The 23720-nt window shown below is 43.4% G+C and overlaps 1 protein-coding gene and 1 long non-coding RNA gene across 2 annotated transcripts; one reads left to right on the top strand and one right to left on the bottom strand.

Annotated features, from left to right (window-relative positions):
* Positions 1 to 356: 356 nt before the first annotated feature.
* On the bottom strand, positions 357 to 23608 carry IYD (iodotyrosine deiodinase). Its single transcript, XM_081526149.1, has 5 exons — positions 23437 to 23608; positions 10794 to 10985; positions 7611 to 7770; positions 2513 to 2669; positions 357 to 810 (listed from the first exon to the last, which is right to left on the bottom strand). The coding sequence occupies exons 1-5, from the start codon at positions 23606 to 23608 to the stop codon at positions 628 to 630; spliced, it is 864 nt and encodes a 287-aa protein (XP_081382275.1). The 3' UTR covers positions 357 to 627.
* On the top strand, positions 6989 to 18296 carry LOC145520222 (uncharacterized). The gene is made up of 4 exons (XR_014064320.1): positions 6989 to 7124; positions 7323 to 7467; positions 12253 to 12340; positions 18142 to 18296. It is a non-coding gene; the product is annotated as an uncharacterized LOC145520222 (long non-coding RNA).
* Positions 23609 to 23720: the final 112 nt, after the last annotated feature.

The following is a 23720-nucleotide window of genomic DNA, read 5'->3' as shown; positions in this document are numbered from 1 at the left end:
TTATATGCCCAGATGGTGGCCAACTCACCTGCACAAGCACACGCTGTTCTGTTCTGTGCTTGTGATGTTTTAATTATTTTGAAGGTTACTTACTGAAAACTAGCAGAGTATCCATGAAGCTCAGAAAGATTTCCTTTCAAAAATAATCTTTGCTAAAAGGCACCAGAAAGCACAGGGTGGAAAGCCATTTGATCAGTCTAAATTTAAATTCAGAAATCATCACACAGCTGAATTCTTGGGACTACACTAAATTTTCTGATAACTCTTTCCTCTATGAATTTTTAAAGAGCAAAAGAAAAAAAAATCCCCCATGATTTTTCTGGAACAATTTAGAAAAACTTAAAAACCAGGGTATATTCTTAATAAATATTTAATGCATTTCCAAAGTGGATAAGAAATGGAAGGGAACATACCTGTTCATGCCTTACTCTGTATGTTCAGCTAACTACACTATCAGAACCAGGCCTTCTCAGACTCAAAGTGTTGCAGAAAGTGGAAAGGTTTCTTGACACCCAGAGTGGCCACCCCTGCAGAGTGGAGTGCTGGGGAGATGGAACACCCAGGGAAAGAGAAACCAGAGAAGGGAGCAGGGCATCACCTTCCAGCGTCTGCCTGCCTGTGTCCTGCCTACACAGTCACCATGATCTGATCCAGAGTTTTCCGTGCGAGGTTGGGCACCGTGGCACCTTTGCTGGCGTACCCCACAGGGAGCAGCATCAGGAGCTTTTCATTGGTGGGGCGGTTCAGAAGCATTCTCAGACGGGGGCCACAGTTGAGGGGCGTGGTGGTGACAGTCACCAGTCCGGCATTCTACAACAGGAGAGAAAAAGAAAAAACACTTTAAAGTCAGCAGGCAAAACCCCAGCTCTGCTTGTAGCATGGGCACGTTCTAGTCCCTGTAAGACTGTTTGTCCAATCGTTTCCCTGAAGTGGGGCGGAAAAGAAGCTACCAACTCAGGCAATGGTGTCTTGAATCTTTCCTACCCTCCTCGACCTCCCCAGACCCCTTCTCTGAACCAAACAGTGTGAAGCTTCTCAAAGAAGAAAGTACCAGTCTTATTTTTCACTGGTGCTTAAAAAAACGGGAATGATTGTTTCATGGAAAGAAATTTGAGGTATCTAATCATACCAAGACAGCATATTATATGTCAGCATACCTAGACAGCATATTAAAAAGCAGAGACATTACTTTGCCAACAAAAGTCTGTCTAGTCAAAGCTCTGTTTTTTCCAGTAGTCATATATGGATGTGAGGGTTGGAGTATAAAGAAAGCTGAGCGCCGAAGAATTGATGCTTTTGAACTGTGGTGTTGGAGAAGACTCTTGAGAGTCCCTTGGACTGCAAGGAGATCCAACATGTCAATCCTAAAGGAACTCAGTCCTGAATATTCATTGGAAGGACTGATGTTGAAGCTGAAACTCCAATACTTTGGCCACCTGATTCGAAGAGCTGACTCATTTGAAAAGACCCTGATGTTGGGAAAGATTGAAGGCAGAAGGAGAAAGGGACTACAGAAGATAAGATGATTCGATGGCATCACTGACCCAATGGACATGAGTTTGAGTAGGCTCTGGGAGTTGGTGATGGACAGGGAAGCCTGGCGTGCTGGAGTCCATGGGGTCGCAAAGAGTAGGACAAAACTGAGCGACTGAACTGAGTCATACCAAAGAAATAGAATAACAAAAGGCAGTTCTTGTGATTATACAACCAACCAGTGGAAACAGAGCATCACTCCAGCTGAGAATACTTGACGTCCAGTGATGGAGGACCCAGTGGCCAAGAGGTACCTTAAGAGGTAGAGGAAATATTCCACCAACTTCTGCCCAGTCCCCTCGAATAATAAACATTCAATAAAAATCACGTGTAGCTTCAAGACACTTTTCCAGCTGGCTCTCTCTATCCTCCCCCTGATTTTCCCGTTAGATGGTCAACGGTAAGCCTGGGCCAGAAGGAAGTTCTGGAATTGTCTTTCGGAGTCAAGCATACCTAAAGTCCCTGAGTCATCTGTCCAGACAGAAGCTCGCGGAAGATTCTTTGCTCTCTCACAACTCAAGACCTACACTCAATTACACCTTACAGAACGCTAGAGGGCAGCAAACTCCACTATCAAGCAGAGAAGTTTACCTAGTCAAACACGCAGCGCACGTGAAGCGAGCGGTGCAAGGGGAAACTGCTTCTTCCGGGACCCTGGGCGGGATAGCAGCGGCGCCCTGCGGTCTGACCTTTGTGACGTTTCTACAGCCAACTCCTTTATCTGTTTCAGAATCAGGAAGGAGGCGGGACACCAGCTCCTTTGGAAGCATTTTTCAAGTCATCTAAAAACCCATTCCTCTTTTATGCCACGGTGACTATTTTGCAGATTTTCAGCAAGCGCGTTTTCCTTTGAGATAATGAAGAAGTACATAGGTTTTTGCAATCGACTGTCCCTTGATCCCTTGAAAGTTGCAAATAAAACCACAGTCGGCCTCACGTATCATGTCTCTCTCTTAGACCGAGAGGGAGGGCAGCATACCTGTAGGGCAGCTAGGAGGATGCCGCAAGCGATGGAAACACTGATCTCATTGTAGTAGTGAATCTTTTTCTTGCCATTTGCAGTAAATCCGTGGACTTGCTTGAAAACGAGAATCAAAACAGGGGCGATGTCCAAGTACTCTTTAATCCAATTGGTCCTAAAGGCCAAGAAAAAGATATTCAGAAGAATATTTTCTCTTAACGGTTTTTTTGTTCCCCTTTTACCACCTTACTGACATGAAAAATAAAAACATTTACTCGTCTTTTATGCTTAAATTGAAAAGACCAGAATTATTCTTTTGTCATAGTCATCTTTTTCTAGCCAAAGTCAATGAACAGATATTCATAAAAAGTCATATGGCAAGATATACTGAAAAGACACAAAGATGGATCCTATAACCAGAGGGTAATAAGTCACTTAACAAAATAAAAACTTGGTAAGTTTTATGAAAGAAAAATAAGCCAAATGCCTTAGGAGCTCAAAAATGAAATGCTAATTTTAAATAAAAAGGTTGTCAGAATGTATCCAAAGTTTCTCTTGAGGAGGGACACTGAAGACCAAGTGGAGAAAGGGCTTTGGGGAGGACACCCTAGTGAAGAGATAAGCAAAGAGCAGAATCAGAAGGAGAATCCTTGGCCAGCCAGGGATTTCAGAAGTCTGGTAGGCTGGAGGATGGTGTGTCTGGTGGAGCACGTTTTGGGGAGCTGACAGTTATACAGATTTTGCACAGGACTTTGTTCAGTGGGGTTGAAAATTTACCGAGTTTCTGAGCAGAAGCATCACGCGATCAGATCTATTTCAGAAAGAGCCAGGTTGGTGTGGACCAGCTCTGGGGAGACCAGAGAGGAGACAATGGCCATGGCCCAGGAGAATGTGGGGAGCTGTGAAGGCTGGAGCTGACAGATATGATACAAGAGTGCAAACGGAGAAGGAAAAGGTGACAGTGAGGTTGAAGCGAGTCTCCAGATGGTGATGCTCTTAGCCTAGTTATGGTGAAAAGGAAGGAAACCTTTGCGGGAAAGGGAGATAACTCATGGGAGGTGTAAATGCTGAGTTTCCCTTTTTGTTTTCCAGCTAAGAGCATGTCTTTCATTACCCTGCCCATACATTTTGGCAGATGCTTCATTCTAGCACGGGTATTCAAAGGAAAGACCCTCATTCAACGCTATATATTGGAATTTTCCCTTAGAGTATATAATGTCATCAGAAAACAAGAGATAGTAATCATTGATTTCATTTTCAACCTAGGAAGTGTAATACTTCCTTGTTTAAAATACACTAAACTCACATGTATATTTTTCTATGGTGTCTTTTACCTTACTATCTACTGTGGGCTACTTGTTCAAAGCTACTTCACCATACTTCAACCAGCTTACTCACATTTGACTAGGATCAACTCTTTTCCTCTTTAGAAGGAGGGAGAATGTTAATAGTCTACCAGAACACTCTGGAGTCAACTAGCTTTGCCATGTTAGGTAAGTCTCTCCCTTTCTCATAGCTCATCTTCCTCGTGTGTAAAATGTACTCATCTCAAAAGGTTTTGTGATGGCAAAATCAGTCCAAATAGATCAAGTGTTTAGAATAGTACCCAGGACATGGTGCCATGCATGTGATAGCTAGTGTTATTATCACAACTATATCTTATTTTACAGTGAATAATTCAAAATAATTTTTAAATATAAGGTGAAGAATAAGTAATTTACTAGTTTCAGAGACAGGGTAGTAATTTTTTACAATTTTTGGCCTTATTTGCTAGGGCATACACTGGTGGCTAGTATTTTGGTTTGTTCAATTTTACAAGAATGTATTATGACATCATATTAGAACTAATACAGATTGTGACATGACGAGGCCTGTTAAGAAAGGACAAGTAACACCTTCTGCCAGGGGTGGAGGGCCTCATACCAGCAGCAAGAGAACAAAGCTTGACAGATAAGTTGGACCAGATTGTATATCAAGGCTTTAATGACAGCTCTGAGTTTAAGAGCTGACCTAAATTGGGTATCAGGAGGTGAGTGAGGTGACTGTTCATTTGCAATGCAATTTAGCCAACATTTATTCAGTTACCTACTATGCATAGCACTGTGCTAAGTGATACAAGGCTGGGCCCTAGAGTTTTTATGAACATATATGTGTGTACATATTGTCTACAGAGAAATTCTGTAATGCTCATTGGATTCTCATGAGTATCTTGGTGTACAACAGAGATTTCTAAAATATGGACCAGAAAATGAGAAGAAAAGTAAGCCAGCAATTAAAGTACTGTGTGCTGTGCTTAGTCACTCAGTCGTGTCTGACTCTGTGACCCATGGACTGTAGCCCACTAGGTTCCTCTGCCTATGAGGATTCTCCAGGCTGGAGTGAGTTACCATGCCCTCCTCCAGGGGATCTTCCCAACCCAGGGATCAAGCCCAGGTCTCCGTGCATTGCAGGTGGATTATTTACCTGCTGAGCCACCAAGGAAGCCCAAGAATACTGGAATGGGTAGCCTATCCCTTCCCCAGGGGAATCTTCCCAACCCAGAAATCCAACCAGGGTTACCTGCATTGCACTGGATTCTTTACCAACTGAGCTACCAGGGAAGCCCAAAATCCTGTGTGCTAATGGCTATTTCAGATGCACGGAAGGTGTGTATTAAGTGCTTTGTGCATAGAAGACAAGAGAGAAGCCGATTCTGCCTTCACTGGGGAGAGACAGGCTGGCAGTGTGTTGTAGGTACTGCACACACACCCAGCAAAACGTCTCTCTAAGAGGGACCCAATAGACATCCTTTTTGATAGGGTTTAAATAATATCTCAGGAAAAAAAATGTCCTCTGGGGCCAAAGAAATGAAATGGGAGCAGGACTAAGAGGCCATCCTTCTCATCACCCAGCCTTGTCTACCAGAGGAAAAACCTGCTTTACCCCACAAGATGGCGAGCCCATTGCCTTTCCTCAGGCTTCTGTCACAGTGGGTGTTGGATGGCTGGTGCCGGAAGTGGCCACTGAAGGCCCACAGCTGACAGCCTGGGGCATGAGGACTTCTACCTTCTACACAGCAAGCTCATGTGCTGCAAAAAAGACCCAGTGCAGCTGAAAAGATAAAAAACAAACTAAAACAAAATTTTAATTAAAAAATAACAAGGCCTAGTCTGAAAAAATGGAATGTTTTTAACTATGAAAATGACTGAGAAATTACTGCATTCATCCTAGATATAATGTAGGGTGACTGGTCCTCAATGGGGAAAAGGGGCTCAACAAGGCATAGTTAGTTGCAGATTCTAGAAAACAATGAAACTTCACATGTGTCTACTCTAATACATTGAAGCCTCATGGTAAAGCCAGTTACACTGAATTCCAATCCACTTTCCCTGGAGTTAAGAAAGCCTGCAAAGTTACTAATGCCTAATGGATATTAAACCTGCACTAAATTTGTACTTTTATTGAGCATGTATTAAAACTCAAGTCTGCTCAGCGAGATCATGTGGCAGATGTGATCATTATAGCAAGATGTCATTTACTTCATTCAAGATCCTAAGAATTTCACAGTCTTATGTTTCAGATAGTAGAAAAGTACATCCTCAAAGTTTTGTTTGCTAATAATTATTTGGGTCAGAGCCTACTTGTTTACCAGACATACTATATGTCATCACTGTTCTGCATGCTTACAAACACATACAAATTTCATAATGAAATAGATACTAGACTTATTCCCATTTGCAGATGAGGAAACTGAGGCACAAAGAGGTTAATAAATAGTACATCTCATATTTGAGCCCAAGCACTCTGGCTTCTAAGGCCCTACTCTTAGCCTCTATCTTTTTTAATCCTGATACCAAGTTTTTAACATTATTTGGGGTGAAAAAAATAGAAGCTTAATGTGATGGTTAAGTTAATGTGCCAGCTTGACTGGGACACAAGGGTACAGTTGGTTGGTTGGTACAGATAGGTGGTTAAGCACTATTCTGGGTGTTGGTTAAGCACTATTCTAGGATGTTTCTGGATGAGATTAGCGTGTGAACTGGCAGACTGAGTAAAGCAGATTAACCTTCCCAATGTGGGTGGCCTGATCTAATCTGTTGAAGCCCTGAGTAGAAAAAACACTGGTGGAGTAAGGGATAATTTTCTCCCTCTGCCTGACTGCCTTTGAGTTGGCACATCAGTCTTCTCCTGCCCTTGGACTCAGACTTGGACTGGAACATATACCATCAGTTCCCCTGATTCCCAGGCCTTTGGACTCAGACTGGAACAGCAGCATCAGCTCTGCTGGGCCTCCCACTTGCTGAGTGCAGGTCTTGGGATTTCTCAGCCTTCATAATCACTTAAGCTAGTTATAGTAAGTTGGCTCAAGTAATTATGAGCCAATTACAAGTAATAAATAAATTGTCTATTATAATAAATAATATGCTAAAATGTGCTTAGTCTCTCAGTCGTGTCCAACTCTTTGTGACCTCATGGACTGTAGTCTGCCAGGCTCCTCTGTCCATGGGGATTCTCCAGGCAAGAGTACTGGAGTGGGTTCCCATGTCCTCCTCCAGGGGATCTTCCCAACCCAGGGATCAAACCTAGGTTTCCTGCATTGCAGATGGATTCTTTACCAGCTAAGCCACCAGGGAAATCCAAGAATACTGGAGTGGGTAGCCTATCCCTTCTCCAGGGGAACTTCCCGACCCAGAAATCGAACCAGGGTCTCCTTCATTGCAGATGGATTCTTTACCAGCTGAGCTACCAAGGAAGCTCTATAATAAATAATATTATCCATTATATGTAATAATATGATAAATCTCTTTCTCTCTGTCTCTCTCTCTCCATCGATTCTGTTTCTCTGCAGAATCCAGACTCATGCACTTGGAGACAGCAAGCAGACAGCCAAGGTCTTGCACTTGGAAAAAGCAGAGCTGAGACATGAACCGAGATGCGATCCCAGCCAGCATCTCTAACACCTGCCCAAGATGTGTGCTCAAGGCAACACAGAGGTGAGGCCTGACTTCACTTCCGTTATTTCTCCCACAGGTAAAATGAAACTTTTTAACACGTAAAACAAATCAGGAAATTGAATCTTAGTTATCTCATTTTAAGAAGCCAAACCAAACATGCCTGATTCTCCCCATCTTTGTACCTGAATTTCTTCAGGTCTGTGACCCATCGAGGTCCCATCCTCTTCAGGTAGTTTATTTCCTCTTCCTCCTCAATGATCTCCCGAATCTTATGCTTCACGTCCAGGTCCTTCACAACCACAAATGTCCAGGGCTCTGTGTGGGCCCCACTTGGGGCTGTTCCTATCATATGTTCAATTAACATCAGAAATTAAAACTGCAGGAAAATGTAAGACTGTTAGCCAAGAATTCCTATAACTCATATTTGCTCAAGATAACGTTAGATCACCTAGTGCACAAAGTGCCCAGCGGTAGCCTCTGGGGTCTTGCTGATGTCCTGTTTCATTCCGCCTCGCTGTCAGGGTCTTTGAACCAACTAACTGAGATCAAGGCCAGTAGTTCCTGGGCTATGGGAGTTTATCACTGATTCTCTTATTACGTGGGAGAAGACATCCCTTAAAAACTGCACAGTGACCAGTAAGGAAACTCAGAGGGAAAGCTCTGTCAGGCAAAGTCCTATTTGTTTTGGTATTCTTGAAAAAATATCGAGTCGTGAAGGTTACTGGAAATTGAAAAATTTAGATGGGAAAAAGCATTTAAAATTTTTAAATGGTAAAAAGCACTCTCCAGGGCTTCCCTGGTGGCTCAGTGGATAAGAATCCTCCTGCCATTGCAGAGGACATGGGTTTGATCCCTGTTCCGGGAAGATCCCACATATGAAGAAGCAACTAAACGCATGTGCCACAACTATTGAGCCTGTGCTCGAGAGCCCAGGAACCACAACTACTGAGCACATGTGCCACAAATACGGAAGCCCCGGCACCTGGAGCCTGTGCTCCATGACAAGAGAAGCCACCTCAACAAGAAGCCTGCGCATCGCAACTAGAGAAGAGCACGCACAGCAACGAAGACCCAGCACAGCCACTGAATAAATTAATAGATTTTTAAAACAGCACTCTCCGAAAGGCAACTGAACTACAAATTGTGTAGTGCCTATATTACAGTTCTGAGGGTGGCATTGTGCGGTTGTGGTCCTCTGTGGACACATGAGAACTCCTCGGCCCTGGGCGCTCAGGCATGTAACAGTGTGTCTGTCAGCTCTCACAGGCTTTGGGAAACCTCAGACCACACTTGGATCAGTCCTGGTATCCCCGACAAAGCTTCACAGTGAATCAGGGACTCAAGGAGCTTCAATTCTCTTTAAGATTTCAGCTAAGAAGCGAGCCAGGTTCTGGTCTAGGTGTCGCCTCTTTGTCCTAGAAATCGCTCAGTTTCTAGAAGCAGACCACGGTGTGGGGTATTTCAGAAGCAAGTATTGTTTTCTTCCTAGTGAGTAATTCAGTGGCATAAACTCTACAGAAGGGGTCTCAAGCCTGCCAGCCTTCATGAGTTCACCATCCACCAGTCCCCATGGTAGAGAGGGCATGACTGAATTGTAAAATGCAAGTCAAATCAAACATAAAGCCCAAATTTCTGAACAGAGAGATTCCAGTTCACTTTGTACATGTTGTCTGTTCACTGAATTTTGGTGCCATTGAACACAAGAAATAAATTGCCCCCTAATGTTTTCAATTATGCCAAACTTCTCTGAATGTCATGTGCATGCATATTTAAATACAGATATACATACAGAAGATATTTAGTAACTGCTATTAGTTAGTTAGAGGACTCACCAATCTGGTACGTTTGTGTTCTTAACTGAAATAAAGTTTTATTCTTACTTTGTTTTAATTTGGGCAACAGATATATAATGCTCATGCAATAATTTCTGTAAATTAACTTAAATGTGATTTTGTGTAGGAATAAGAACCCAATCAGAGGAGACTCTCAAATAGGGGCCTTTCTCTTATATCGCCTCCCCTTTTTCTGTAATTCTCATCTCTTTTTCTAGGGAGATATTTATTACTTTACATTAAAATGGGTTTACCTTGCTTTGATTTACTTTGTGAATTCACATGAATGAAGTTTGCTAGTTCATTGGAACAGAGCATCATGGTGTGTGATACAAGAAATTTGGTCCCCGAAAGAGAAATATATAAATGTGAGTGTGTGTCTGTGTATGTGTCTGTGTGTGTGTGTGCTCATGCATGTATGCATGTGTTTTAAGGGGAGGGGAAAGTAAGAAGTTGTTTTTCTCTTCCAAGGTGTAACAATATATTCAGAATTTTCATTTTTCATAAAAGTTTATAATGTTGAATAATTTTAGAAGTTTTGAACTTGTTACATCTGCCCCCAAAAAGTCTGTAATAGTTAAAAGTTTGTAGAAAATGGAAGTCGTTATGTCCCTAGCAGTCGGTCAACATCTGAGTAAGACTGTAACCAAGAAGGCAACATCTGAGTAAGACTGTAACCAAGAAGGACCCTATGGGGCCTTTCTCGGATGGGCTTTTCCTATATCCTCTGCTTTAGCTCCTCTTGAAGTACCTAGATAACAGTATCTGATGCACATTTCCAGAGTTGTTATTTTTTACCCCTGATATCACTTTATTTTAGTTTAAGTTTATTTATTTTTTAATTGAAAGATAATTGCTTTACAGAATTTTGTTGTTGTCTGTCAAACAGCAACATGAATCAGCAATAGGTGTACATATGTCCCCTCCTTCCCTCTTTAATCTCCCTCCCATCTCCCTCCCCATCCCACCCCTCTAGGTTGATACAGAGCCCCTGTTTGAGTTCCCTGAGACATACAGCAAATTCCCATTGGCTATGTATTTTACCTATGGTAATGTAAGTTTCCATGTTACTCTCTGATGTGAAACCCCCCACCAAATGGAAGATGTTAACTATTTGACCCCATGAGCTCATAGTCACAGGCCTCCTGGAGCTTAAGGTCTGATGAAGTTAACCCGTACGACACCACCCTGCGACCTCACCGTCAGCCAGAGACTTGTGCCTGAGCCGATCACATACTCTGCGACTCCTCTCCCTCACCTGGTTTGTAAAATTGCTTTGAACTCAGGGGGGCTTTTAGGGACTGAACCACTCCTCTCCTTGCATGGCTCTTCAATAAACCTTTCTCTGCTCCAAACTCCTACATTTTGGTGTGTGTGGCCTCACTGTGCATTGGGCCCAGCAACTTACACTAACAAGACTTTGCAGGTAAACCTATCTCTCCAGGCTTTATCTGGTGTGTTTGAACTTCAACATTGCCCTACTACTGTCACTTGCAGTGGACATTGTCAAAGACCCACTGCGCACTTACAGACCTGCTGCTTTGATGACATTGTCAATGACCTCCATTGGGACTTGCTCGTTACTTATGAATCTAACAGACCGTCTCTTATTGAGAAGTTCATAAAACTCCTGGGATTTCTTAACCATTTCCTTCTCTGGATATCGGGTGTGGGAGAATGGGATGTGTTCCACCTCTTCCTCTGACTCTTGCCATTCATCAGCCTCTGCAAATAGGAACAAGACAGCAAATTAAATGATCTCTTGGTCTTGAAAAAGGAATGGCCCCTCCCTGCCCCTGTATACCGCATTAGCATGAGAATTCTTTTGAGTTGACTACTTTTAGGAAACAGCAGACACAGGGAGAAACTCTGAAAACCAGAGTAGAAGTCACCCCTTGGTAAGCAGATGTTGACATTTATAAAGGAATTCTCCATTTGGAAGCATCTTCCTCTCTGCACCAGGAAGAGGATGATTCTAAATCACAATAAACTCTTGTCAATAGAGAAGGTGTGGAAGTAAATTTCTGTAACAACTTTACCCTTATTTACTCTGCTTTTTCTGATAATCTCCCATAACTGACTCTGCCCAGCCCCCAACACTTTTCTTTTGTCTTTATCTGAAAATGATATTTAAGGTTGTGGCTAGGGCCATTTCCCTGGCAGCTCAGCTGGTAAAGAATCTGCCTGCAGTGCAGGAGACCTGTGTTGTTTGATTCTTAGCTCCGGAAGGTTCCCTGGAGAAGGGAATGGCAACCCACTCCAGTATTCTTGCCTGGAGAATTCCATGGACAGAGGAGCCTGGCAGGCTACAGTCCATGGGGTCACAAAGAGTTGGACATGACTGAGCAACTTTCACTTTCTTTCTAGAGCCATTTTAAGGGGTTACTCAGTTTTCCTGGGTCTCTCCTGTGTACACAAGAAATATACATATTATTAAATTTCTGTTTGTTTTCTTTTGTTAATCTGTTTTTATTATGGAGGAGAGATGTCTCAGCCAAAAACCTAGAAGAATAGAGGTAAAATTCTTTTTCCTTCTGTAGAGTCACAAGGTGACTGCTGGGGAAAAGGAAATCAAGTTCTCAAAAATATCTATGAGGATATAAGCTCAAAAACAGCATGAAAAAATGAAAAGGGTCTGAGGATACTGAACTCTGATCTTGACTGTCCTTCAAACCCAGACTGGTTACAAATCATGAAAAAGAAAATTTTTGCTTACCCAAGGATGAGAAATATGAATTTCTGTCAATGGTGAACTAGCTTATTGAAGCACTCTCCCATTGGCAGAAAGCCACTAAGATCTTGGGGAAAAAAAAGTATAACTTTAAAACCCCTTTTAAAATCATTAAATTGCTAACAGCATAGTAAGACATACCCAGGCCAAAACTTAAGGGAAATTAGGAACCTGCAAAGGTAAATAAGTGCAAAAGCTGCATTTTCCCTGTTAGCATCTGCCAATCCCTATATATTTACACGTTTATTTTTATATTTTCAGGGATCAAGACAGACAGAAATCAAAGGCCAGATCCATATGCAATGGAAGTCTAACAAGCTGGGACCCCAAGACTACATCCTTAGAAAAAGTAAGAAATGTAAATAAGTCAAGGGGTTACAGCATTTTTGTGAGTCGTGCCTCAAACTTGACCTTGGAACAATGTGGTCCTGCCTGAAAATAGCCCCATCACCCAACAGAAGCAAATGCCAATATACAGATAATTTTAGGTACAATTGTCAGCAACCCACCAAAGACAACCAGACATACACAAAACTAAAACACCTTGAACAAAATATAGCAAAGCAGGTTTTTAAAAATAGAATCAGACACCTGAAGTCTCCAAATATGGAATCGTCAGACTCAAAAGATAGAACAACTTTGATGGCTAGGTTTAGAGGAAAAAAAAGACAAGTGTTTATAAATCTGTAGGGTACAGGAAAAAATTGAAAAGTTACATGAAAAATAGTTTAAAATAGAGATTTTAGAACTGAAAAAAAAATAATAGAGCTAAGAACTTGATGGATGAGTTTAACAGCAGGTTAGACATACCTAAAGAGTTAATGAACTGAAGATAACTCAGAAGAAAATATCTTGAATAGAGCAAGGAAAGACCAAAATATGGAAAACATGAAAGAAAGATCAAGAAAAATAAAGCAGAATGAGAATGTCTATTATATGTCTGATGATAGTCACAGCAGGAAATGGGAAAGAGGATGTGGCAGAGGCCATATGTATTTGAAGGAGACTATGTTAAAAGGGCTTCCAGGAAGGCTCAGCAGAAAGAAAAAAAAACCACCTGCAATGCAGGAGACGCAGGAGACTCAGGTTCGATCCCTGGGTGGGGAAGATCCCCTGGAGGAGGGCATGGCAACCCACTCCAGTGTTCTTGCCAGGAAAATCCCATTGACAGATGCATGCGTCTGATTTAAAGTTTTAAAAAAACCAAAAAACTGATGAAAAATGCCATATCTACAGATTCAAGGGGCCCAATCAATTCCAGGTAGTAAAAGACAAAAGAAGCCCATATCTTTTATAATCAAATATAAAATCTTAAAATCAGCCAGAGGAAAAAAAAAGATTCCTTTAGGAAGAGGCCCGGATGGCTTCATGAGGGAGTTCTACCAAATACTCAAAGAACATACATGCATGCATACTGAGTCATTTCAGTCTTGTCCAACTGTCCAGGCTCCCCTGTCCATGGGATTCTCCAGGCAAGACTACTGGAATGGGTTGCCATGCCCTCCTCCAGGGGATCTTTCCAACCCAGGGATTGAACCCTTGTCTCTTATGTCTCCTGCACTGGCATTAGCTGGGAAGCCTGAATAATACTGGAGTGGGTTGCCATGCCCTCCTCCAGGAGATCTTCCTGACCTAGGGATCAAACCCTCATTTCTTAGTTTCCTGCACTGGCAGGCAGGTTCTTTATCACAAAGAACAATCATTGCTAAATTTTCTCAAACTCTTACCAAGAATAGAAATAGAGGAAACATTCTCCCCAACTCATTTTATGACACACACAACCTTGCTACCAAGTCAGACTAGGACATTAAAAAAAAGAAAGGCTACAGATTCAACTTCCTCATAAATATAGATGCAAAGAGTCCTGACCAAAATATTAGTGAACAGAATTCAACAATATATAAAAAACAATGCACTTTGACCAAATTGGGATTATCCCAGGCATGCAAGTTAACAATGTTAGCAAAACCATGTTTGTTACATTCACAAGCAAATAATCATTGTAATACAGAAAAAGTGTTTGATAAAATTAGGCATTCATCTCTTAGTAAATTGGGAGTAGAAAGGAACTTTCTTAACCTGATAAAGTCTAGCTATAGGGAAAAAATGAAAACAAAACACCCAAGAACCAACTACATAGTTAATGGTGAAACATTTAAACTCTTCCATCAGATATTGAAAATGAATGAATATTGCCTATTCTCACCAGAGTTTTAATTATGAAAGACTGATTTTTGAAGCTTTTAGGAAAGAATGTAGGAGACTATCTTTATGACTTTGTAGAGAAGAAGGATTTCTTAAACAAGACACAAAAATATTAACCATAAGGAAAAAATCTGTTCCGCTTACCTACACTAAATTTATCTTTACACCTGTCTGCTTCTACCATGTTTTTCTGGTTTCTTCCACTTCCGTCCTGTTCAGAGAGCTGTGAAAATCCATTATGTATACTTCAAGATAGTACAGAAGATGAAGATGCAATGGAGGATTCAATAGGTGAAGCTGAAAATGGTAAAATGAAGAAAATGAACTCACAGATACGGTAGAAGATAAAAAGGAAGATAGTCTGGTGAACTAGAAGCCTTACCAAGGGCAGACCCAATCACCTCATTTTAGAAAGTTTTCCAGTCAATAACACTGTGAAGTTCCTGGTGGGCTTTTCAAACAAAAGAGTTCAGAAGACCTTATTGCTGAATGCCCAGATGCTTCATTCCAACATTCTCAAAATTGTTGGTTATATATCCAAAATATCACAGTTCTACCTCTGAATATGAGTATTTCCTCATTCCTTTCAAAACCATAACTAAACATTATTTTTGGTCTGAATTACAAAGATTCAAATGTGAACTACAAAGATTCCAACTGAAAGAAATTCCAAGATGCTGTCTTCAAAAAGTTAAAGATTATAAAAATTAGGAATGCCATTTCCCTGGCAGCTCAGCTGGCAAAGAATCTGCCTGCAATGCAGGAGACCTGTGTTTGATTCTTAGCTCTGGAAGATTCCTTGGAGAAGGAAATGGCAACCCACTCCAGTATTCTTGCCTGGAGAATCCCAGGGACAGAGGAGCCTAGTGGGCTGCCGTCTATGGGACTGCACAGAGTCAGACACAACTGAAGCGACTTAGCAGCAGCAGAGGCATAGTTTATCATAGTCCTGAACTGGAAATAACCCAGATCTTCATCAACAGTAAAATAAATAAATTGTGATATACTCATGAAACAGAATACTATACAGCAGCAAAAATGAATAAACTGCAGTCACATGCCTAACCTGAATGAATTTTACAAATAAAATGTTAAGCAAAAGAACAAAGTCAAAAGAATATAAGAAATAGAACTCTACTGTTTAAGAATGCATATTTAGGTGATACATCTGTAAAGAAAAGCAAAGAAGTAATTCCCATAAAATTAAAAATAATGGTTATGTCTGTGGGATGGAAGAGGTTGTGACTGGGAATATAAGGGCTTATGGAGTACTGGAAATTTATACTTCTTGATCTAAGTGATAATTATATGGATTTTTGCTTTCAAATTATTTGTTAAACCATTCATCTATGTTTTATGCACTTTTCCAGCCAGATATTACATATCACAGGCTTCCCTACTGGCTCAGGATAAAGAATCCACCTGCAACGCAGCAGATGTGGGTTCGATCCCTGTGTCCATGAGGTTGCAAAGAGTTCAACATGACTTAGTGACTAAACGAACCACTACCTTACGTTTCACAATTAAGGGATTTGTGTGTATGTGCATGTGTTTTGTTTTAATAAGAAAGCCACAGAAATGAGTTACGCAAAAAACCCCAAGGGTAGATCAACATAACACAACTGTTAAGACACTTCACTGTCTCTTAAGTGAGACAAAAGGATGAGAGATGAACCATCTGGGGAAGGTGGGGCAAAAGTAGGAGTAGGAATGAGTAGATACAGTTAATTTGTCCTGAACATGCTGCAATCCTTCATGGAGTCAGAACTATAGCTTAGGTTTCTTAGCTCCTAAATCAGTGTTCCTCCCTTCCCGCCCCCCAAGTACAGAGGTTTTGTTTTCTGAGGCAGGTTTCAGTTACCCAGGGTCAACTGTGTTCTGAATATATTAAGTGGAAAATTCAAGAAATAAGCAATTTATACCAGTAGTAATGTATGGATGTGAGAGTTGGACTATAAAGAAGACAGAAAGCCGAAGAATTGATGCTTTTGAACTGTGGTGTTGGAGAAGGCTCTTGAGAGTCCCTTGGACTGCAAGGAGATCCAACCAGTCCATCCTAAAGGGAATCAGTCCTGAATATTCATTGGAAGGACTGATTCTGAAGCTGAAAGTCCAATACTTTGGCCACCTGATGTGAAGAATTGACTCATTTGAAAAGATCCTGATGCTGGGAAAGATTGAAGGCAGGAGGAGAAGGGGACGACAGGGGATGAGATGGTTGGATGGTATCACCAACTCAATAGACATGAGTTTGAGTAAGCTCTGGGAGTTGGTGATGGACAGGGAAGCCTGGTGTGTCGCAAAGAGTTGGACAAGACTGAGCGACTGAACTGAACTGAAGTTTTAAATTATGCACCATTCTGAGTAAAATGATGAAATCTCATGCCTGTCCTGCTCTATCCCCCCACCCATATGAATCATCCTTTTGTCCACATATCCACCTAATTAGACACTTAGAAGCCTTTTAGGGCTTCCCTGGTAGCTCAGATGGTAAAGAATCTGCCTGAAATCCAGGAGACCTGAGTTTGATCCCTAAGTTGGGAAGATGCCCTGGAGGAAGGCATGGAAACCCACTCCAGAATTCTCGCCTGGAGAATCCCCATGGACAGAGAAGCCTGGTGGGCCCCTGAAAGGGGGTCCTGGTGGGCCCCAGTCCACGGGGTCACAAGGAGATGGACACAACCGAGCCACTGAGCACAGCACAGTTATCAGGTCAACTGCTGGGATATTGCTTGTTCTCAAGTAACCCTGATTTTACTTAATAATGACCTCAAAGCACATGAGTAATGATGCTGGCAATTCAGATATTCCCTTACTGTGTCTAATTTAAACTTTACCATAGGCAGGTATGTATAGGAAAAGCTAAGGATATGTAGGATATGTAGGGTTCAGTACTATCTGTGGTTTCAGGTATCCACATGGGGTCTTGGTTGGTTTCCAAGACCTCAGGATTAGGGGGAACTGCAGTCAATGTCCAGGAGGTGAGATGTCACTTAGGGAGCCCTCAGATAAAGATGAGAATGACAATCCAAACAGAGGGAAGAGAGCAAGAAGATCCAGGGCCTGGCCCTGAGGGTCTGGGGCATTCCAGGTGGAATTCAGGTAGAAGAGAGTCCTCTGCCCCGGGAGCATCCACACATTTCACTCCTGGGTATGTGAGGATGGGGAGAAGAAGGCAAGATGGATTTGGGGGAGACTGAGACCCCAACTACAATACTAGTAGAGATCGTGGTAGCTCATTGCTAGTAGTGAGAAACTTCCTACACTTTACTAGCTAGGGGCAGTGGGAGCCCACACTGTACACATTTAATGAGATGGCCCTGTCACTAAATCAAAAGGCACTACATGTGATGGGGGAGTGGCCACTAACACCTACCAGCTTTCTAGCATTCCACCCTGAACCAAACCCAGATGTCATCAGGTCAACTTTATCAAATGCATCAGCAAAGACTTTCAACACCAGTGATACTGCCCCACCATGTGTCCAAAGTCCAGCAAACTCTGTAGTCAGTCAGTGGTAAATGAGTGAATGCGTGAAAGGCCTCCTTAACTTCAGGTCAGTCCACCATTTGCAGAAACTAAAGGCCGCCGAGGGGCATGACTTGGCAGTTTCTGCAGCCACTGAAGTCCAGGGTAGGCGCTCCTACTCTGGCAGAATGAAGGGGCTGCCTCTCAAGCCTTATCAGCGCAGCCTTGTTTCTGAGTGGGGCAGGCACATGTCCCCAACCACCCCTGGGTTGGATTGTCCTGAAGGGCTTTCTGAGCAGAGCACAGGGGGGCTGCTGTTCCTGGAGCCTCTCCCAGGACAGAAAGTCTACACTCGACCTGGGGAAAGGGGTCAGCTGAGCCAGGTGGAGAGAAGCTCTGAGGGGCTGCAGGGCAGTGAACAGATACAGAAGGCGCGGCTCTCTCCTTCCTCTTGAACTCCTAACCATTCCTCCCCAGGAAATGTGGCATCACCAAAGGAGAGGGAAGAGCCTCCGTCCTGTGGCTTTTCTGCCTCCAGCCCAGACCAGCCAAGCCTCTCTGACAGATTCATTCGAGTGGTGGAGCCCACATATTCCAAAATAAATGCACACCGCTGTGGTCTGCTTTTAACAGAAGTCCTGTGTGGAGTTTACTATTGACACCAAAACCAACTCGCCTTGTATCGTGGCTTGAATGCCAAGGAGCCAAATTGCTCCTTAATTAGGTTTAATGGCCAAGTAATTCTAGGTCATGTCTATGCTTTAATGTTTAACTTGGAGGCATTTTTCTGGCTGCATCTCTATGTGAACTGCTGTTGTGTTTTTGCAGTTCCACTTCCAAATCTTTGCAAACGGGCCAAATGCTTTCCGGCTATGAAACTGCAAGGCCAATTTGTGTCGTATCATCCTTGCTCCCTCCCTGCAGTTTTGGAGGAGCCTTGAGCAACCATGTTAATAAGGCTCTGGGTGACGCAGCTCTTGCAGTTGACAATGGGAACAACTTTGGGGCTCAGCATTGGCCCAGAGAACTTCTCCTTCCCACTTCCTCAGCCATCGCTTTCGTTTCTGCATGGGCCTCTCAGCCATTTGTTGCAGCGTAAACTGACTCGCTAGCCACAACAAGGGTGGGTGGGGGTTGGGGAGTCTGGGGGTGTTCAGTTGGAAAGATCTGGAATAGAGCAATGCTATCCCAGGTGAAGTGGACAGAACTTGTTTTCTGAGCCCTTCCACCTCTTCTGGTGTCCCCATTGTCCTGTGCTGACCTTCACTCTCCCCAGCAGCTCCCACCCAGATTTGATCCCAAGGATGACATCTCCATCAAATCCTATCCTGTCCCTAATTTTCTCTCATCTGAATTGGAATTTACCTCTCCTTTGTCCTAGGACCATAATGTCTTACAGGAGTCCTGGTAAACCAGCCTTTTAAAGTTAGTCATGCAGAAGTAGGCATGAGTGTCAAAAGATGATGAAATGCAAAGATGAAGCTGAATTCTTTGCTTCTTATAGCACAGGAAAGCTAGGCGGGTCATGAGTGGTGCTCTTATATAGCGTTTTTGTCAGTGGCGTGCTGGTAAACCAGCTCTCTGAGAGTAGGGAGAAAAAGAGCACTGAATTATAGCACTGGCAAATTTCCCGTGCTATAATATAGAGTCAGCACTCCCATCATGGCCTGACTTCAAGCTACTAGCAAGTGAACAAATGGCCCATAAATTTTCTGAACCTCTAAGATCTCCTCAGGCTAGTTCTTGCACACCACTTGGTTGGAAAACATGGAGTTCAGGCATTGGTTGGCTTCCAGGTATGTAAGAAGGTTGATATCATCTCAACAGTGTTACTTGGTTGAGACTGTTGTTGATTAGTTGGCATGCAGAGGAGCTGGTACTGGAATGAATCCATCTCTAATTGGTTGACTTGTTAAGCTTTTACTGAAATGAGCTGTCATTGATCCAATGAACAGGTTTGAAACAGCTGCATATGGGCACATAAAATCTATCTGTTCCTAAGTCTGAGGAACATTTTTATTCTCAGGTGTTGAGCACATTAGATAAAAATTTTGAAAAAGCCCTTATTAGCAGTGACTGGGACAATGAAAATTCAGTTAGAATACTAGCTTTTGGATGGCTAGAGAAGCCAAGTAAAGAAAGTCCCCACAAACGTTAAAAATGGACACATCTTAATGTGTTTCCTGTCTTTTCTTCCTATTTCCAGTTCTATGAGTTTTCATGAATCTGGGACTGACTAGAGGATTTTTGTGTGGTATTTTCAGTTCATTTTGGGGAAACAATCTGAGGTTTCCTATTTGAGATGAAATATGGGTCATTTCTCTTCCTCAGGCCTCTGCCACAGATAAACAGGGAACAGAAAAGCATCATCAGGACACCATGTGTGCCTGGTCCCCAGACAAAGTTTATGTCTGACATTTAATCAGCATGTCCTCTCTATGTCCCGCCCCCACCTCTCCTCCCCTTGCCCCCCAACCCCACACAGGCTGATTCCCCAATCTGTGAATGTGGAACAGGAATCTTGTGAGTCAGAGCTGGCAGAGGTTGGATTGGTGCTCATATGTTCCTTAACTCACACTAGAATGGCCTACAAAACTTATTTTACTGTTTTATCTCTGTTAATTTTCAAAATGGCTTGCTCTTGGTCTCTATTCATTGTTATCAAAGCCATCTTGTATTTCTTTGGTAATGGTAGCCTTTTCCTCTCCAATTATACCTCCATTGGAGCCATAGTACTGGCAGTGTATCTTCTCTTAGACTGTGTCTACCCACCATGGTGAAGAGCAGGGACTTGGGTGGCAGAGGAGACTGAGTTTAAACATTAGCCCTACCTACCACCTGTGTGTCCATGTGACCTCAGTAAGTATCACTTATGTAGACACCAAAATTCCCAACAAGAGACTGTGAACTCTACACTTGGGGAAAATTTGCTCATGACTGCTGAGGGGGCTGCTACACATTCACTTCATTCCTCTGTGTAAACAATAGAGAATGAAAAGTGAATCAACAGGCAGAGAAGCAGAACGGGGCCGCACAGCTTTGGTGTCTGGTCCCAATCATCAGGCGCAGGTCCCTGATCCCAGGCCCCTGGTTCCCCACCAGCCACATTGATCCCTCTGTATCCCTTCAACCCTTGGATCTTCAAAGCCAGTGGGCTTTTCTCAATGCACACACTACTTCTGATCTCTCAGGGAATGTTTAACCCTGTGGGCCATCTCCTGCCCACTCTGTTCTGGATCATTCTTTGGAAAAGCCTTCTTTGTAGGCCTGGAACTCTGGAACCAGCCCCCACTGGGTCCTGGCTCCACCACTAGCTGCTTGGACAGATGATTTAGACGATCTGAGCTCAGCTTCCTTATCTGTAATATAGGGATGCTAATAGTGCCTGCTCCCTGTATTGTTATGAAGATTAAGTGATTCACCCTATGTAAAAATGACCTTGGATATAAGAAAGTACCTGGAAGGGCTTGTTATGACTACTAACCTGGCCCTTATTCCCTACACCTTTTCTTCCAAGTCCATTCCTCCCAGGCAGTTCCTCTCATCTGAATGTGCTCCCCACCAGATTCTCTCCTCAGCCTTCTCTTTAGCAATAGCCCCTAGTGACTTAATTTGTTTTCCAAGTTCCAAGCATCACTGTAAGCTAGTGACTCTCCAGTCAGTGTCTGTGGCCTGGATCTCTCACCTAGAAACCTCCCTATCTTTCTGCTTCAATGAGCCACTGTTCTCTCAAGTCCAACACGCCCTGCACTACACTCAACAGCTTCCCCTTTAAACCGGGTCCCCTCCCCTCACCCGCATATGACAGCGTTGTTCTGATTCTTCCAGTCTCCAAATCGTTGCCCTCTTCTTCCTCTCCCAGCATCTAACTTATTACCAGAGCCCCATTATTCTTCTTTGACCATCCCTTGGATCCACCTCTTCTCTTGCATTGCGCAGTCCCCACCGCCCCGCCCCGCCCATTGTTACCGGAGCAGGTCCTTATCCAGCTTCAGAGTGGATCTCCCCTCATTCAGGGGAGTGCTTCTCATTCTCAGCTGGCATAGTGGGCATCCAGGGAGGAGAGTAAGAGATAACCTTGCTAAGAGGCTGCCTGGGCTTGGACCCTGTGTGGTACATTCAGTGTACATGGTATAGCCAGTGGTACATGGCTTCCAGCGTGGAGTGCCAGCTGTGTACCCCTTGCCCAAATCCTAAGGTTAGGACAACTCAGAACACACACACACACTTGCACACACATACTTCCAGGTGGCCTCTTTTGGAGGGAGGGTAGAGCTTTATTTTGGGGGGGAGCTCCAAAATCACTGCAGAAGGTGACTGCAGCCATGAAATTAAAAGATGCTTGCTCCTTGGAAGAAAAGTTATGATCAACCTAGACAGCATATTCAAAAGCAGAGACATTATTTTGCCAACGAAGTTTCATCTAGTCAAAGCTTTGGTTTTTCCAGTAGTCATGTATGGATGTGAGAGTTGATTATAAAGAAAGCTGTCCACCAAAGAATTGATGCTTTTGAACTGTGGTGTTGGAGAAGACTCTTAAGAGTCCCTTGGACTGCAAGGAGATCCAACCAGTTCATCCTAAAGGAAATTAGTCCTGAATGTTCATTGGAAGGACTGATGCTGAAGCTGAAACTCCAATACTTTGGCCACTTGAGGCAAAGAACTGACTCACTGGAAAAGACCCTGATGCTGGGAAAGATTGAGGGCAGGAGGAGAAGGGAGTGACAGAGGATGAGATGGTTGGATGGCATCACCGACTCAATGGACATGAGTTTGGGTGGACTCTGGGAATTGGTGATGGACAGGGAGGCCTGGAGTGCTGCAGTCCATGGGGTTGCAAAGAGTTGGACACGATTGAGCGACTGAACTGAATTGGAGCCATTACTACCCCAGCTGAGAGTCACTGAACCTCTTCCAAGTCAAATCTAGCCCACAGAACCACCTCAGACCCACCCCAAACACAGATCACTCAGAGCTCCCCAAAACCTCTCCCTGCCTCCCTGCCTCCTTCATCACCTTGTCTCTCTCGGGTCAGCCATGCCCCAGCCCATCCTCAACATCCCACTTCATTTTTGCCCCTTCCCTGGTCAGCATAGTCCTTCCATCTTCTTAGCATCTTTCCTAGAGGTTCTGTATTCAGGCTCCTTCTGTTCCTCTTAACTTCCTCACCCTTACTATTCATATCCTAGTAATCCACCAGGCCTGGTTCAGCCTTTCTGTAACTGCCTCACCAAGATCCTGAGCCTTCTCAAAACACCTTATAATCAGTTCTGCCTGTCTCCTTTTTACTCTTTTTCAGTTGTCTGCTCATTGCCTTGTCTACTGAATCAGACACACAGCTTTGAGGACCACAACCACTCTTGTCTCTAACCCACACGGCTGCTGTAATGAGTAGTAGTGAGCCCCTACACAGCTGCCCCTTTTTTATTTCAAAAGTTCTCGATCAAAACCTGTCTACTTAACTCATGGTCACACCAGCCCATGATGTGCCCCCTACAGATTTTAGCAGCCAGTCAGGACAGGAGAGGGGTAAAACCAGCCCTTCAACAGTTTTTTTTACTGATGATCCAGCTTTTTACTTGGTGACAGCAAATGACAAGCTGACACCCAAGAGAAATGATGTCTCCGTCACACACTAATTTGTTTGCACAATAGAAGTTGATGAGAAACTGACCTGCCTGCATTTATTTCTCTCCGTAAGCTCTGCCAGCCACTTTCCCTCATCATAAAAATACAGAAGGCGGAAACCGAGTGCAGAGCCAGTGTCTTTACCTGCTTCCTCCTGGTGGACATCAGTGCTGTCTTTCAAGTCTTCATCCACCCAGGGACGAGCCTCAGCCCTAGGCTCCCCCTTCCTTCTCTCAGTGCCTCCATCAGCATTTTTAAAGATCCACACCATCAAAATGCAGACGACTGCTACCAAGACTGGAGTCAGAAGAAACATGGTGCTGAGGCCGATCCTGAAGGGGGTCCATACTTCCCAGGCTGGTGTTTAAACAAGCAGGACAGGCGTGGGGAACGCTGGGAGATGAGTGAAGAGAGGGAGGGGTTTGCTC

The sequence above is a fragment of the Giraffa tippelskirchi genome, chromosome 9, assembly GCF_054371585.1.
Source record: "Giraffa tippelskirchi isolate mGirTip1 chromosome 9, T2T-mGirTip1v1.2.pri, whole genome shotgun sequence".
NCBI classification, from domain to species: domain Eukaryota; kingdom Metazoa; phylum Chordata; class Mammalia; order Artiodactyla; family Giraffidae; genus Giraffa; species Giraffa tippelskirchi.
The sequence above is the reverse complement of the archived record's forward strand: the minus strand, read 5'-3'. Positions and strand labels throughout refer to the sequence as shown.

What these genes read in the sequence shown, in the direction of transcription:
- IYD (XM_081526149.1), bottom strand. Translation starts at nt 23,608, where the DNA reads ATGTTTCTTCTGACTCCAGTCTTGGTAGCAGTCGTCTGCATTTTGATG. An exon ending in CAATGTCATCAAAGCAGCAG is followed by an intron (nt 7,771 to 10,793) that starts GTCTGTAAGTGC and finishes AACATATGATAG; the next exon opens with GAACAGCCCCAAGTGGGGCC. An exon ending in TCCTCCTAGCTGCCCTACAG is followed by an intron (nt 811 to 2,512) that starts GTATGCTGCCCT and finishes CTCCTGTTGTAG; the next exon opens with AATGCCGGACTGGTGACTGT.